This window comes from Camellia sinensis, chromosome 4, assembly GCF_055761805.1.
Source record: "Camellia sinensis isolate YWXY chromosome 4, ASM5576180v1, whole genome shotgun sequence".
NCBI lineage: Eukaryota > Viridiplantae > Streptophyta > Magnoliopsida > Ericales > Theaceae > Camellia > Camellia sinensis.
In genome coordinates, this window is record NC_138964.1 from 120,068,617 (window position 1) to 120,084,500 (window position 15,884).

Here is a 15,884-nt window from a genome sequence, read left to right on the forward strand (position 1 = left end):
TTTCGTTGTTGGGAATCTACCGAGTCCAGTAAATAGAGTCTTACCAGGATGTCCCTAGTTGCATCATCATCAAGCTTAAGCCTATTAAACAAGCTCCTCAATTTCTCCTCTTCTTCCTCATTCCAAGGCTTTGTCTCAAGGTCTCTTAAACAGGACAAAACACCCCTGGTGAACATGATGACTGCTGATACCTCAAGTATATCAATGGACTGATAAACCCCAATCTTCAAAAGCCGCTTAGGGATATCATCATCAAACATCAGCTCAATTGTCTCATGAAACACATTCAAGTTCTCCACCTCATGAACCTCAATCCTACACAAATTAGCAGCCAAACTGGTTACACCCTTTCAATAATCCGCAATCAGGTCTGCAAAAACCAAACTACTCGCACTCAACACCTCTGAATTCAGCTCCAGCACCAGAGAACCCCCACTCTTCCCCTTCAAGTTCAACCTCACATCAAAAATTCCAAAACTACCGTCCTTCTCCTTCACACTATTATCAGCTGAACCTAAACCCGAACCTGATGAACCATTGGGCATTGGTGACATCACCGATCTCGACTACACATTCGTGATTGAAACCATAATTTCTAGCAGCGAATTGACTGTGGGGTGGTCGGAGTCGATGTGGGAGATGCGGTCGGGGCACAAAATCGGACGTGGGTCAATTCGGCCAACGAAGCCAAGCCAGCTACTCCAAGGCGAGTTCGAGAACGAACTAGCAGATTTCGAGGGCGTTTCAGGCTTGGGAGAAGGTTTGGGATGAAAAAAAAGGGTTTTTAGGGCTGCGGGAGGTGACCGCGAAGAAGTAGCACCATGAGCGGCTGAACGTGGGTGGTTGACAGTGGTGGTGTGGTTTGTAATGGGTTGAATTATCCATTTTTTGTGAGCTCTGATCCAGGTGAGGCGACTCAGATCAATGTTGTGTATGGTTGAGGTTTGGGCATGGGAGGCGATGGCTAGCGATGGCCAGCGGTGAAGTAGCTAGTGAGATGGTGGTCGGTGAGATGTGTATGGAGAAAATATGAGATATGTGGGTGAGGTGGTGGTGGGTGAGATGGTAATTTTGTTGAAGGATAAAATTATGATTCTGAAAAAATTCATTAAGTGTGTGAAATAAGAAATCTTAGTATGTGGAAATAAAATTTTCCCACAAAAAGTTAAAAAAAAATCAACTTTTAACCTACTTCCCAAAATACCTCTGAGTGTCTAAGACTTATTTTGACAAATTAATTAAAAATTAATTTTTTTAAATCACATCAATTCTTATTTTTTTATATATTTTTTCAAAAAAAATAAACACAAAACTAAAAAACTACTAGTTTTTCATCAACTTTTCAACACAATCGTGAGACTTTTCCATAATTACGTAAGAAAAGTACCTTTCAACTATGAGAACATCCCCACACTCACTAATTCAATTGGGTTGGTACTTTTTGTTTTGTAGTTATTGTTGCTATTCAACACCTCATTTATTATAATATTTTCGCATTCAATGCCAACAAATTAAAAACTAGGCATGTGAGTGACCGAATTGACCATTCAACCATAGGGAATGTAACCATATGTGTGTAAGTAATAGATTCCGTTTTCTGGTAAAAGGTCAAAAAGCACATTTTGTTTTCAGCGCTGCTTGAGGGCCCTAAATTTCGGGGCTCGAATGCCCCGAAATTCCACTTTTGGTAAAAAAAAAAAAAAAAAAAAAGGAAAAAAGAAAGAAAAAAAGAAAACAGTTTCCAAAAATGGAAATTAGGGGCATTAGGGGCAAATGTTTTAGGGCCACCAATCATTTTCCTTTTGTTTTTGGGTGTTCAGCATGTGCATAATATCTTTAAACTCCACCAACAGATTTTAAATTTCACAAAAATTCTTTTGACAACTTAGTTAATATCAAAATCAATTCTCAATCTTCTCAAATCCTTATCCTATGTCCATCCTAACTAGAAGTCACTATTATCAGCTCCAACCATTACCCCTAACTCTGACTACCCTTCCCCATCAGTCTACAACTTTTACCAATCTTTCAACCCATCATTACCCTTCACTCCAACTAGCTATCACTAACAAAAAGAGAGACAGAAAAATTACAGTAGACAGGTAAACAACAAAATCGAAAAAGTAAAAAGAAAAATTATGGAGCATTGAGGTAGTAGCGGCCACAAGGATAGGAAGGCTATAGGTGTAAGGGTTGCGAGTGTGGGGCTAGAGTATGCAGGGGAGTTAGAGAAACAATAGAGAGTAGGGAGTAGATCAGAGGCTGGAATGAACTAAGGAGTGGTAACCAAAGTCAAAGAAGAGTTGGTAGGGAATTCAGAAGACGGCAAAAGGGTAATGAGGGACTAGGGGTGGCCACTTGAGGAGCGGAGGAATTGGAAGTGGTAGTTTGGATAGGGTGATGAGGGATTAGAGTTAGGGCTTGGAAGATTAAAGATGGGTAAGATTGAAATTTTAAGATAAGGTAAAATTATGAATAAGTGAAAAATAAAAGAAAATGATATACTATTAGTAGCACATTTTTTTGTTTTTTTATGATGTTTGTGGCCTTTGGTTATGAGTTATTGTGGTCTTAGTTATAATTTGCTTATAACCTAAGAAGCACAAACACTTCTAATAAGGTTGTATGTCTGTGTCATGTCCATGTCAGACACGGGCACTCATCGAACACTTCCTAATATGTGTCTCATACTCATCTAAATGTGTTTTATTTAATTTTTATTTTTAAAAAAATTAGACTTGAACACATGTGTCTATTACTTAAACACACATATCTATTAATTAGACACACAAAACTGATTATAAGTATGAATAAAATAACCTAAAATGCAATTATAAAAGTAAAACAATGTCAATATATTAAAATTATTATATTGCATTTATTTATTATTTTGGAATGATATATTTATCTATGATATATATTAAATAGGTAACGCTATGGTACAAAAGGGTGTGTACCATATGCAAGTTAAGTCATTTGTGAGTTTGATTACCACAAATGGTATAACTCAATATTATGAGAGTCATAACTAAAAAAAATAAAAATAAAAAATGAGTCATACTCAGATATCACATAAGATATAATAAAGAACTTTTTGATCATAATTAAAATAATCTCATAACTAATATCACAATGAGTCATTATTAACAAAATACAATAAGTCATAACCAAAAATACAAATGACGTAACTAATGGTGCATATGGTATACACCTGAAATACCATAGAATTTTCCAAAATAAATATATAAAATTATATATTTTGTGTCATTTACGTGTCGTGTCCTGCATGTTTTTAAAATTATTGTGTCAGTATGTTCGTGTCGTATTGGTATTGTGTTGCATATTCGTTCTTTTTAGCATATGACTCGCGGTGTAAATTATAACTCATTGCGATCTTTGTTATGACTTATTGTAATTTTTATTTTAACAGCTTAAAAAAAAATTAGTCCAACATTTAAATAAATGGACAACCTTAGCTATTCTTCACCTCACAATTGATGTGGGACAAATACAAATCCACTACACTTTTTAAAATGTCTAATTTAACATTAAACAATGTAGTAGACATTGGATACTCTCTAATGTGTCATCAATACATCAGTACATAATATGAAAAATAAAATCTATTTAACCAATCATACTTCATATTTATATTTAACCATCATATAATATTATTGTATAGAAAAAGTAATGACGGTAAATAACCTTTAAACCAATGGAGTACCCAATCAACTGTTCACCTTAATGTGCGATGAATATAAATCCCCCACACTCCTAAACAACTAGTGTAACATTTAAGAAGATAATAGACATTATATATGATCTAATGTGACACTAAGACATTAGTACACATATGAAAAATAAAACTTTTATAATCAATCAGATCATATCCAAAAGTCAATGTCCAAATTTAATCATCATACAATACTATTGCACAGTAAAAATAGTGTCAGCAAGAAAAATAAAAAGAGAATGGCATCAACGAAGAGAACTTTTTCAATTTTGTGTAGTTTATGATATTTTGACATTTGGATTAAAAACTAATTTTTTGATTTTTTGAATTTTTTAGATCACATCATTTTTTTATTTTTTATTTTTTTGTACATTTTTTAAAAAAAATTAAAAAAAAAAGTTCAAAAATTAGTTTTTAAGTCTAAATGAAGAAATACAAGTCAACGATTGCAAATTCACAAAAGCTGAGGGAGGTTTTGCGAAGAGGACCGCCCAAAAATAAAATAAAATAAGTCATATTTTAGTACTAATTAATAAATAATTAATTAATTGAGTTGGCACCATACTGTTTTTGAAAATTGAGATTCGAAACAGCGACAAAAAACCAAAGGAAGAAGAAGAAGAGGAAGAAGAAGAAGAAGAAGATTTCTCTTGCAAGCTCTGCAAATCTTCTTTTCCGTACATTCTTCTCCATCTGCTATACTCTCTCTCTCTATCTGTGAAATTCATAGAGAGAGAGAGAGTAAGGAGAAACTCCAAGGGTGCTTCGACCGGGAGGAGAATCAACTTGAGCTAAACTGTGAGAGAGAGAGAGAGAGGTGGAAGATTATGGATTTTTGTTCGATGTATTGTTGGGGAAAAGGTTTTGATCGGTTTCATCATTCGTAGCCGAAGCTTCAAAAACAAAGAGGAGAGAGAAAGTTTAGAGAGAGAGAGAGAGGGAATAGCGTTGCAAGGGTATGGATTTCATCTCGATGTTTTGTTGCGGAAAGGGTTTGGATCGGTAAGCGTTCACTCTATCAATTCGATTGCTCGAAGCCAAGCCTACTCTGTTTAATTTTAATTTTTTTAAAAATACCATGTTGTTAGTGTGATTGAGCTTTGATGGTCTTCCTTAATCTCAAATGATGATTGGGTAGTGATTAATTTAAGATAGGACATACATAACTCGGTTCGTAAGAAATTTTTTCCCCTCTGTTTGGTTGCTGAGAAAATCAAAAAAAAAAAAAAAAAAAAAAAAAAAAAAAGAGCCTATCTCTGCTGTAGTTACTGACATAATGTACAGTACTAATTGATTTTGTTTAGAATTCTGAAATTTAACGTATGCAATTGAGTTGAAATATGAATTGGAATTCTTTTGGGGACAAATTTCATTTTACCACCCTGTTGCTTTTGTCATGTCCTGATTAACCCTCTTATTTAGAAATAACCAGATAACCCCTTTGCAGTTTGGGAACTGAAATTTACCGTTAAATATTGCGTCCAACCTATCAAGAAGTTTATGTGCTCCTTTTCAAATTTTAAGTGATAAGTTGTACATTGAATAAAGCACATGGCATTTTGTCTCTCAAACTAACGGTACATTTCAGTCCACAAATTACAAGAGGTTTTTTCCAAATGAGAGGAGGTAATCCACACATGGGACAAATCACAAGGGTAAAGTGAAATTTGTCCTTTTTTATTTTTTATTATTTCTTTCTGTTGTGTGATGATATATAAATTGCACAGGAAAGGACAAGGGAAGAAGAAGCAAGTGACATGGAGGATTTTTTCTTTGAAGGAATTGCATTCTGCCACAAACAATTTTAATTATGACAACAAGCTCGGAGAAGGTGGATTTGGCAGTGTTTATTGGGGTCAGCTATGGGATGGATCTCAAGTAATGAACCAAATTTCTGTCTCTATTTATTTTGTTTTTAAATAGTTATTATGCACATATAGGTATTATTTTGAACTACATATACAATCAAATTGTCAAGTAATACTGCTGTTCTTGGGAAATAGTTAAGCATTATTTGATATAAAGATTTTGTTTTCCTTTTTGATAAGTTTGTTATAAAGAAAAGGTTTTCCTAATATGATTTGTTTGGGGATCATTGTACTCTCTTGGGTTTTGAACTTCATGAAAAATTCTTCAAGGTTGTTTAAAAGTTTTAGAAAAAAAAAGGGGAAAAAAAAAAAAGAAAGAAAGAAAAAGAAAACAAATTTGTATGTTCTCACCTTTTTTGTTGGATGAATTTATGATATTGTAGGACTTGCTTGCACACCCTCTTGGGTGATTTTGCAAGTCAAACTCTGTTCCTTAATAATTTCTTTGAGATGAAATGCTCTACTTTTAAAATTTTGTATCAGTAATGGAATTGATCTCCTTTTACACTGAGTAGCAAGCTTTGGAGTTAGCTTATGCCTTTAGACATAGATGAGCTCAAACATCTCTCCTAATCATCAATTTAGCATTATAGAGAGGGCTCTATGAAACCTCGTAGAAACGCAAAGCAATGTGGTTTTTAGAGAGGGCGATATCAATCTCACACTTGTAATTGTAGATTGCAGCTGACATTTTGACTTCTTGATACATAACTAATGATGAACTTTGGGCCTTAAGAGAACCTGTAGACATTTTAGTACAATCTGAGGTTTGAGGATAAACACAGGAAGAATTTGTTTGGAATGAACTTTGAGCGCAGGCACTTCGTACTCTAATACCTATGTTATCGCTTCTTGTTCATGTGCTACGTAACACCTAGTGATGTAATGGTTGGAGAAGATGCTTTCACTTTGAAGGAAATGTTAGAATGTTGGAGTTTTTAGTATTTCTTTCACTATGACCATATGTATCATTTTAAGGTTGATAAGGACAAAAGATATTTAGTGTGTTAGAACTTAGAAGAGAGGAAAGCCAAGGCCTTCATATGGATTAGGACAAGGTTTCAAAAGGGAAAGTGGCCGGCTTGCTATTTAATTTTTTTCAGTATGAGGACATCTTAAGCAGTTCTGTTTGGAAGTTTGCAAGAAGCATATATACTCTCCACACACTTCTGTCAATGAGAAAGAATTCAGAAATTATTGTTGTCTAGAGAATTGAAGAGGACACCAAGGGGGTTTTTTTTTTTTTTCTTATAAATATATTAATTATTTTCTAGTTCAGTAAAACAATAGTGAAAAGAAAATATATTTTGGTCCAATATTTAACAAAAAGAGAAGTTGGTTTATTTTAAGGCTTTGACATACTATTTTTTTAAATTTGTTTGATATGACTGGAAGTTGATCTCAGCATCCACTTGAACTTCTACTTCATAATTGTGTCCCTTCACATGTTTTTTCTAGTGTACCCATAATTCCACCATATATGAGAATGATGAGGGTATGAAAGTTTTGTTCAACCCTAATACTCAATTAGACACTTGGATCCTTCAAATTTTTTACAATGTTTGAGGATGGAGAAACTCGCATTTAACAGTAAAGCAAAATTGCTAGCCTCTCACATGGATGAGAGATTGGAATCCCCTTTTTCCTAAAATACCATTTAATTTCAAGTACATTCCTACATAATAACATTTTACAACAAAATATAATACAATATACAATACTTTTAAAAACATATATATCATACAATGTGATTATGTACCCATACTCAACTTTTGGATACTTATCCTTATATCCTAAGGTTTAGGGTTTAGAACTAACACCCGGACACACATGCTACAAGATCCTGCTACTCGAGCCTATGCAACATAGTGCCCAATTGTTTCTTAACGAACGAATACTTGGAAAGAGTATGGGGCTTAAGGAACTAAAAACTAGATACAGTTCCTTGCTAGCAGACCTTGATGAAATTTTTACACTATATGCACATTCATTATGATTTTAGAGCCTTTCAGGCCAAGTTTGGGAAGACTAAATAAGTGCACTTTTTGACTTTTTTTGTATTATGTGTAGAAAAAGTAGAGAGGAGATGTTGATTGATGTGACCCAAAAAAGATAAAAAGATTAAATAAGTGCACTTTTTTAGGTTAGCCAAAAGGTTTGAAAACGTCCCCAAAAAAGTGCAACATTGTGTCAAAAAATTGAAGTGTATGTGGATGCTTTGAAAATAAAATACAATTCCATAGCTTTGTATTTACATTGAAGACATGATGTATATTTTCATAAAACATCCAGCCATGTAGCCAAAAACAATATGAAAGAAATGGGGAAAGACACATAAATGCGCCACAAATAGTTGGATCATTGAGAAGAAGCTTTTGATTTCTAAATGAAGTAAAATATGTTCTCACCAATAAGTGCACCCTCCTCTTCTCTTCTAACAATCTTTATAAAAGTAAAATATGTTCCTTTCATGACTTTCATGTTTATTGGTGATATAACCACCTGGATGATTATCTTCCATATAGATTCTGACCGATAATTTATGCAGATTGCTGTGAAAAGGTTGAAAGTTTGGAGCAACAAAGCAGATTTGGAATTTGCTGTTGAGGTTGAGATACTAGCACGAGTGCGGCATAAGAATCTGCTAAGCTTACGTGGCTATTGTGCAGAAGGGCAAGAGCGTCTAATTGTTTATGACTACATGCCTAACCTGAGCTTACTTTCTCATCTTCATGGGCAACACTCGGCTGAGTGCCTTCTCGATTGGAATCGACGAATGAATATTGCTATTGGATCAGCTGAGGGAATTGCGTAAGTATTTGAATTTGTATATTTCTCTTTATATTATTTTACTGATGTATTGACATATAGATTATTTCATGCAGCTATCTTCACCACCATGCAACCCCACATATAATCCACAGAGACATTAAAGCAAGCAATGTGTTGCTAGATTCAGACTTTCAAGCTCAGGTTGCTGATTTTGGATTTGCAAAACTGATACCCGACGGTGCAACACATGTAACCACTCGAGTTAAGGGTACCCTTGGCTACCTTGCCCCCGAATATGCAATGTTGGGAAAGGCATCAGAGAGCTGCGATGTCTACAGCTTCGGCATTCTTTTACTAGAGCTTGCTAGCGGAAAGAAACCTCTTGAAAAGCTCAGTACAACAATAAAGCGCACAATCACTGATTGGGCTCTGCCCTTGGCATGCGAGAGAAAGTTTAGCGAACTTGCGGATCCACGTCTGAACGGGAAGTACATGGAGGAAGAGATGAAGATAGTTGTATTCGTTGCACTGATCTGTGCACAGAGTCGGCCCGAGAAGAGACCCACCATGCTTGAGGTGGTGGAGCTTTTGAAGGGAGACTCAAAAGAGAAGTTTGATCTTCTAGAAAACAATGAATTGTTCAACAGCCCTCTACCTGCCGATTATAATGATGGGTCCGGTGTGGATGATGGTTCGGACTTTATTTCCGAGGAAAAAGAACGGATACAGGTTGTGAAGGAGTTGGAGGGTGAAGGTGGAAAGTGAAATGGAAGCTGAAGGAACAGGTTGTGATTTTAGTCCATGGAGAATGTTGGTAAGGGCTTTTTTACCTACTGAATTTTGCAAGCATGGTTTGTATGTTGTGGAATTATGAGTGGATGTTTCTTATGTATTTTTTACCCCTTCTCTTTTATGTGATATGATAACTGTTTTTAGAGCATGTTTGGTATATGATAGAATGGACTGGAATATTATGTTTTCAGATTCCGTGATTTAGCTAGAACTCGTGTCCTTAACTAGGAGACTACAAGATTGATTCCTCTCTTCGTCAAATGCATTAAAAAATAAAAATGAAAAACCATCAGTTTTGTTGCGCAATGCTAGATGTGATGCAATAATGCCAAGTGCCCAGAAAAGTTAATGTGGAAATCATTTAAAATGAATCGAGATCACGAACTATTTTTTTTTTTCATCTTTGCACGTATTCATTTTCCAAACATTACAACTCACTGAAGTGCTGTTTCCAGATCGTCTCATCTCGCCTCAATTATTATTATTATTTTTTTTTTGAAGTTAAAAAAAAGTTTAAGGCATCACTATGTTGCTTCCCATATCAGTAAAGAGATTTCTTTACAAACTAGAATACTAGGTTTGAAGTGTGTTTAGGAAACTAACAATGTCAGCCGAGACTATGTGAATGTATCCTCCCTGTCTGCCTCCACAGTCTCACCCTCCAAGCTGCTGAACTCTAATTAGTGAGTCGACCTGTGGTCCTTGTGGTAGTACTCTCGAGGTGTCCCAAGCTTGACCCCATATTTCATGCTCACTGAATGCTTCACTCCCATGAAGTTGTAATTCTATGGACCATTATCATCTGAGAAACAGAAGGCCACAAAATGACGGAAGTCAAGTCTCGGAATCACAGGAAAATATCAAAAAAAACAGCACTAGTGACGCAAAACACGTCCTTACCATGTAGAAACCAAGGACATAGTCACTTAGGCGCATCTCGGCCTTCTCGTAATGTGTTGACAAATAGCCATGAGGATTTGTTCCAGTGTCTTTGTTGGCACGCCCCCATTCGCACCCAGTTGGAATAAGCTTTATGTGCAGTCAACGAACAGGAACCTGGCGTAAAACCACAAGTCAGGATAATGCACATCTCCCCCTCCCATTGCTTATTGTTCTCTAAGATGTGAGCATGGGAAGTGAGATCCTGCAGTAAGTAATTTGATTGGGTGAGATGACAAAAACTGGCATAGTAACATCTAATACAAAATTCTATTTAGGACTGTATGTAAGGGTCCTGGAAGGTCGCTAGAAAATTCAAATCTCGCTGGAAAAGTCGTCGGAAACTTCGAATGCCTGCCGGAAAATTCGAAGATCTTCAAAGATTGCCGAAAATCCGAATTCTCTAGAAATGATGAGAGGCTTAGATTCTTCAATAGTCGCAACTAGGAGAAGGAGATAAGAGATGATAAAGATAAGAAATTAGGTGAAGAAAAAGACAAAATAGTTAGAGAGAAAGAATAATGACAAGCCTCTCATATGGATCTTCAACTTTCACTCTCAAGGTAGATAATGGAGAAGGAAAATTAGCTCTCTCTCCAAAATTATCTCTCCAAAATTCAACACCCTTATAAAGCTATGGGTGAGTTGGTAGGTGCTATTTAAAGACACCTCATGATGTAGGATGGAGCATATGTGTAAGGCACATGGGGAATATTCTCTCCAACCACTTTGTCCAAGGAGGTGACCTCTCCGAGGATGAGAAAAATCCTGAAGAGAAGATCAACCTCTCGGGGAATCCTTCTTCTTAGCCATGCCTAACCAATGATCCCCAATCATTCCAAAAGGTCAAGGTTAGTCCCAAAGGACGCCATGCCACAGAAGGTTAGGGGTAGTTCAAGAGAACGCCTTGCTGCAAATATTGTTGAGTGTTAGGGACCCCCTAAATCGTGTCACCTTGACCGGATATAGGCCAGTTTAACCGAAGAGTGAATTTATCTCCACTCATTGTCCTCGAGATTGGGTCCTTTGTTCGGACTCCATCACACCCATGGTTCTGGTGCATAAATCCCGAAAAGCTCCAAGCTCGTAAGTGTTTTGAGACTAATTAATGGAGCGACTTCTAGATTGTGTCTGAATTCATTCAAAGCCAACCGCTTCAGATCTCTAGGTTTGTGGATCCGAACCCTTTCGAGTTCGAGCTCAAATAGGTCTCTAAGCTCGTAGTTCCGAGCCCTTTCAAGACTAAGCAATTACCTTGGAGAATGAATCTCTTCCAAAGGTTTCATCTCTTCTAAAAGTAACAATCAACCTTCTTGGACGCCCGTATGATATGGGCCTCCTCGGATGGGTTGTTGGACTTTCTCTAGAGATATAAGCCCGATAGGTCTTCCTCGGCGCAATTTGTTGACTTTCTCGCGGGTCTATTCAATAGAATTCATTTGAGGCCACTTGGTGATAATTTTCTAGACCCATTAATTTTGGGCTTTCTGATTAGGCTCCGATTAGATTCAATTAATTTAATGGGCTCAAGTTAACCCCTCTTACAGGGATTAGGAAACCACCACATTTCAAACTAGAATGCGAGAGTCTCTATATGTGCTTCAAAAATTTTGGTGGACACCCCCCATTTGTAAATATGTATATATATATTAATACCATTTTACCCCTCAATCGAACTACCAAAATGGTCAAACCCTAGCTCTTCTAAATGAGCCTTCACTTCCACCTCCGCCTCTTCCTCCACCACTGACGGAGACGGCAGGACGGTATATGAAGGCTGTGCCGCTGGTGGCGGAGGTACAACAGATCCCTCCATTCTCGACGGCACAATATGTACGTTGTTCCACATAATACTGATTGTCTAGTCCATAATACAACAAAGAATCCTAAACTATACAAAAAATCATAATGTGTTTTGTGTTCTTTGATTTAGGAGCTTAGAAGAATTGTAATGGCAGTTCCTAGGGTTTTCAAAATTTCAATGGTGGCTTTCTATTGAGTGAGACACTTCTTTTCTTTTTCTCTGTTCTCTCAGCCAATACATATATACTAGTAGTTGACACATGCGATGCGTGTGTAAGTTAAATAAAATTAAATATGATGATACTACTTGTCCTAGAGGGACGGGTCGGGCTGATCCACGTCTCCCACACCGTTGTTCGATCGCTGGATCCACATAGAAACCTGCACAAGAGTCCAACGGGGAACAAGAGTCCCCCAGCGAACCCTTCGACGAGTAAGTTAGAAAAGAGAGATTAATTGAATATAGAAATAGGATGATGATAAAGAACTTAACCTTCTCTTTGTCTTAGAAACCTACTTATATCCTTTGTTCACCATTTCCTAGTCCACTCCGACCTGTCATGTTGGCCGAAAGTCTATGCTCTAGCTTGCCTTGTCCATGGTGAGGTTGTTCTGTTCCGACGTGAAGAGGTTATCGTATTAAATGCTGCAGGGAACCTCATTAATGGTTGATGTGTGGTGTAATAACTCTACAAGATCTTTGTCTGCTTACGTGGCTGGTTCCTCTCTTGACAAGTGTTTTGATGTCATTGGTTGTTGGTGCAACATTGGGCTCCAATGATGTTGGGCTTTAATGTTTGAATCATGCATTGGGTTTTAAGTGGTGGACCAAAAACCCCTATGGGCCCACCTATGTCAGTAGTCCCCCATTCCCGAGTGGAGCTTCAGTCCAACGAAGGGAATAAGAAAGAAGACGGGGGTTGTGGCTGGTCGAGTGAGAGAAGATCGACTGGAAGGAGGGCCGACCGCAAAGGATGACCGAGTGAGAAGGCCGACCGGAAGGTGGGCCGACCGATAAAGGGTGACCGAGAGGGGGAGCCAACCGTGAAGGGTGACTGAGACGGGGAGGCCGACCGCGAAGGTTGACCAAGAGGGGGGCCCGACCGCGAAGTGTGGCCGAAAGGGTGGGGCCGACCGCGAAGTGGGCTGACCGCGAAGGGTGACCGAGTGATAAGAGGAAATGACGGCGCGCGGGGCTCGAGGAGCAGCGAGGCACGTGGTGATGTGAAGTGGAATAGACAGGGAAGGGGAAGAGAGTAGTGGATCGTGGTTGTACACGTGGCATAATCCCGTAATAAGGGAGGTGATGTGTTAGCAAGAAGCGAATGGATAGGCTAATATAGGGCGTTGAAAAGGCGGGGGCGGAAGTTTTCAAAATTTTTCAAACTGGCAAAATTTAATCTCGACCCTTAGAATATAGGCAAACTGTGGGCATTTGGAGTTATTCGCTTTACTTACCTTATCTCACAAAACCAGCATATCCCAGAGGTGAACTCGTTTGTTTTGTGTGACACGCCTCTGCAACACTTTGCGAACTTCCTTGTGCCAGCGTCCAAAGCGATACGCAGACACGTTGGAGGAATGGCTCGAGATGGAGTGCCGGTCGTGAGGCTAGACACATTGGGAGAAGACGACATAGTGGAGTTGGTGGATTAGTACCGAGCAAAGTGAAGGGAGGAGAGGGGAGCTGGGCAAGCGGCGCGAGCTTGCCAGATGACGATGATCGTAGCCGCTAGGCCGATTAGCCAAGTGGAGCCGGACCACTGGCACACCAAGGCCGACAAGTCTACATTTACGGAGGAGGAGTTGGAGGAGGTACGAAGGAAGTACCAAATTCTAGCGGAGGTAGAGCTGAGGCTGCCCACATCTAAGGAGAGGGCGTCGGACGCACGACCGATAGAGTTCACGTTGTATGAGGAGGCACTGCCGGAGGGGGGGGGGAGGGAGGGACTGAGGTTACCACTCCCCCAAATAGTGGTGGACGTACTTAACAAGCTAGAAGTGGTGCTAGGGCAACTGATGCCCAACGCATGGAAGATACTGATGGCTTGCGTAGTTTCATGGCCATGGGCGACTAGGGGGGCGGCTATGACGGTGGAGGAATTCTTCTCCTGCTACAAGGCCTCTGGTTAACAAGAAACGTGAGTGACTTTGCAGGCGGTGGCCGGCCGGGGTCTGGTGGCAGGCTTACCATCTTCGGTGAAGGGGTGGAGGTCGAGATGGTTTTATATATCAGCGAATGATGGGGGAGGAGTTCGCACAACGTGGAAAGTCCCCACAAAGTCTGTGGAGCCGAGGCTGGATGCAGAGGCTAAGAACAAGGTGAAGAGGGTGAAGGAGTAGAGAGAGAAGGAGGGGGTGAAGGGGGATGACCTGATCCTACCTTCAACCCTGTTTGCCTTGAGGCTAGGGCCGCAGCCAACGGAGGGAGATCCGGCGAGGGAGGAGTTGGAGGCGCGGAGGAAGGCGGAGGAGGCGAAAGAGCGGAGGGTGTTCGCCAAGGCGGAGAAGTATAAGGAGACATAGTTGGAGCCTGCACCTAAACTGGTGATGAGGGAGCGGGTCCGACCGCATCCCAAACCGCTGGGAGACAAAGACCTAACGGACTTCGCCCCACTGCCGCCCCTAGTGAACCCATTGAAGGAGAGGGGCAAACAGGAGGTGGAGACAGTGTTGAAGAAAACGAAGAAGAAGAGGGTGGCGGAAAAGGGGAGTAAGCACGCCCTTGTTGTGAAGAAGATGAAGGATAGGAGGGCGGAGGAGGCTCCAAAAAAGGAGATTGCCCAAGTGGCGAAAAAAAACATGGGCGCGAGTGGCCAAATGCTGAAATAAGACATAGGTGCAAGCGCCCAAATGGTGGTAGCAGTGTGGTCTGTGGTAGAAGTGTCGCCCAGTCCTGGTGAAGGGAAGTCTGGGGTTAGCAGATCGGAGGCGAGTGTCACGTTGAAGATCGCTATGTACCATGTGCGCACTCTGGCAGGCCGCTCGGCAGAAGAAGAGGGGGAAGCCAAGGTCGCAGTCGATCGCCTTGTTGGGGTGGTAAAGGATGCGACCGTGCGGTTGATAGCGCGGTTGACAGAGGCCGACTTCCTAAAAGGGTTTTGCTCAGCCCAGATAGAGGCAGCGACCCTGGCGACTGCCTTGATGAACAAAGCAACGCCCGTGAAGATGGAGGTAGAGCCGCTGAGGGCCCAGCTGGAAGGGGCGAAGATGCAGCTGCAGAACCTAAGGGTTGAGACAGCGGGCTGGAGGAAGGCCACTCGGAGTGCATGCGCTAAGGGGCTAGAGTATGCAGAAAGAGCGAAAAGAATGAAAGTACTGGTGTTGGTGCAGAGCTACTCAGCGGAGCGGGCTGGTGCCGAGCTCCTAGTGACCAAATCAGAGCTGGGAGCGGAGCACCATAAGGCGGTATCGCTAGAGTTCGAGTTGGCGGGCGAGTAGAGGAAGCTAGAGCAGGTCCAACAAGTCTACACCACCGCCAATGAGAGGTGGGAGGAGGCCCTGACCAACAACGAAGAACTGCGAGACCAGGCGATCAAAGACAAAGAAGAGGCAGATGGTTGGATCGCGGAGTTGGAGAAGGCCCTAGCAGAGGAGAGGGCCAAATTGGCGTCTGAGAGGGCAGTGTACCCCGACTTATGCATGGTGGTCGTAGAGCAGTTCAAGGGGTCCATCGAATTCCAGATGGCCATAGATGCCGCGATAGCCAAGGGCTTGGCAAAAGAGAGGGACGGGTGGGCTGGGCCGTCGGGAGCAGCCGCTGGAGTTAGGAGTGAGGAGGAAGTGATCCAAAGCTTCCAACGGTCTGACTTCTACAAGCGCGAGATGAGCGAGTTATGGGACAACGGCTGGATGACTTTCAAGTATAAGGTGCAAGAGCTGTTCCCGGACGTGGACTTCAGCCTCGTGAAAGTAGAAGAAGACGACGTCGCCCAGACCCTCCTAGACGAGGGGATTAAAGAAGAAGATCTGGCCTC

At 40.5% G+C, this 15,884-nt stretch overlaps 1 protein-coding gene across 1 annotated transcript; it reads left to right on the plus strand.

Annotated features, from left to right (window-relative positions):
- Positions 1-4,177: 4,177 nt before the first annotated feature.
- Positions 4,178-9,313, plus strand: LOC114282129 (PTI1-like tyrosine-protein kinase At3g15890). Its single transcript, XM_028224777.2, has 4 exons — positions 4,178-4,735; positions 5,461-5,611; positions 8,150-8,412; positions 8,487-9,313. The coding sequence occupies exons 1-4, from the start codon at positions 4,692-4,694 to the stop codon at positions 9,136-9,138; spliced, it is 1,110 nt and encodes a 369-aa protein (XP_028080578.2). The 5' UTR covers positions 4,178-4,691; the 3' UTR covers positions 9,139-9,313.
- Positions 9,314-15,884: the final 6,571 nt, after the last annotated feature.

Coding starts and splice junctions, on each gene's coding strand:
- LOC114282129 (XM_028224777.2), top strand. CDS start 4,692: ATGGATTTCATCTCGATGTTTTGTTGCGGAAAGGGTTTGGATCG. Junction 4,736..5,460: donor TGCGGAAAGGGTTTGGATCG/GTAAGCGTTCAC, acceptor TAAATTGCACAG/GAAAGGACAAGGGAAGAAGA. Junction 5,612..8,149: donor AGCTATGGGATGGATCTCAA/GTAATGAACCAA, acceptor TAATTTATGCAG/ATTGCTGTGAAAAGGTTGAA.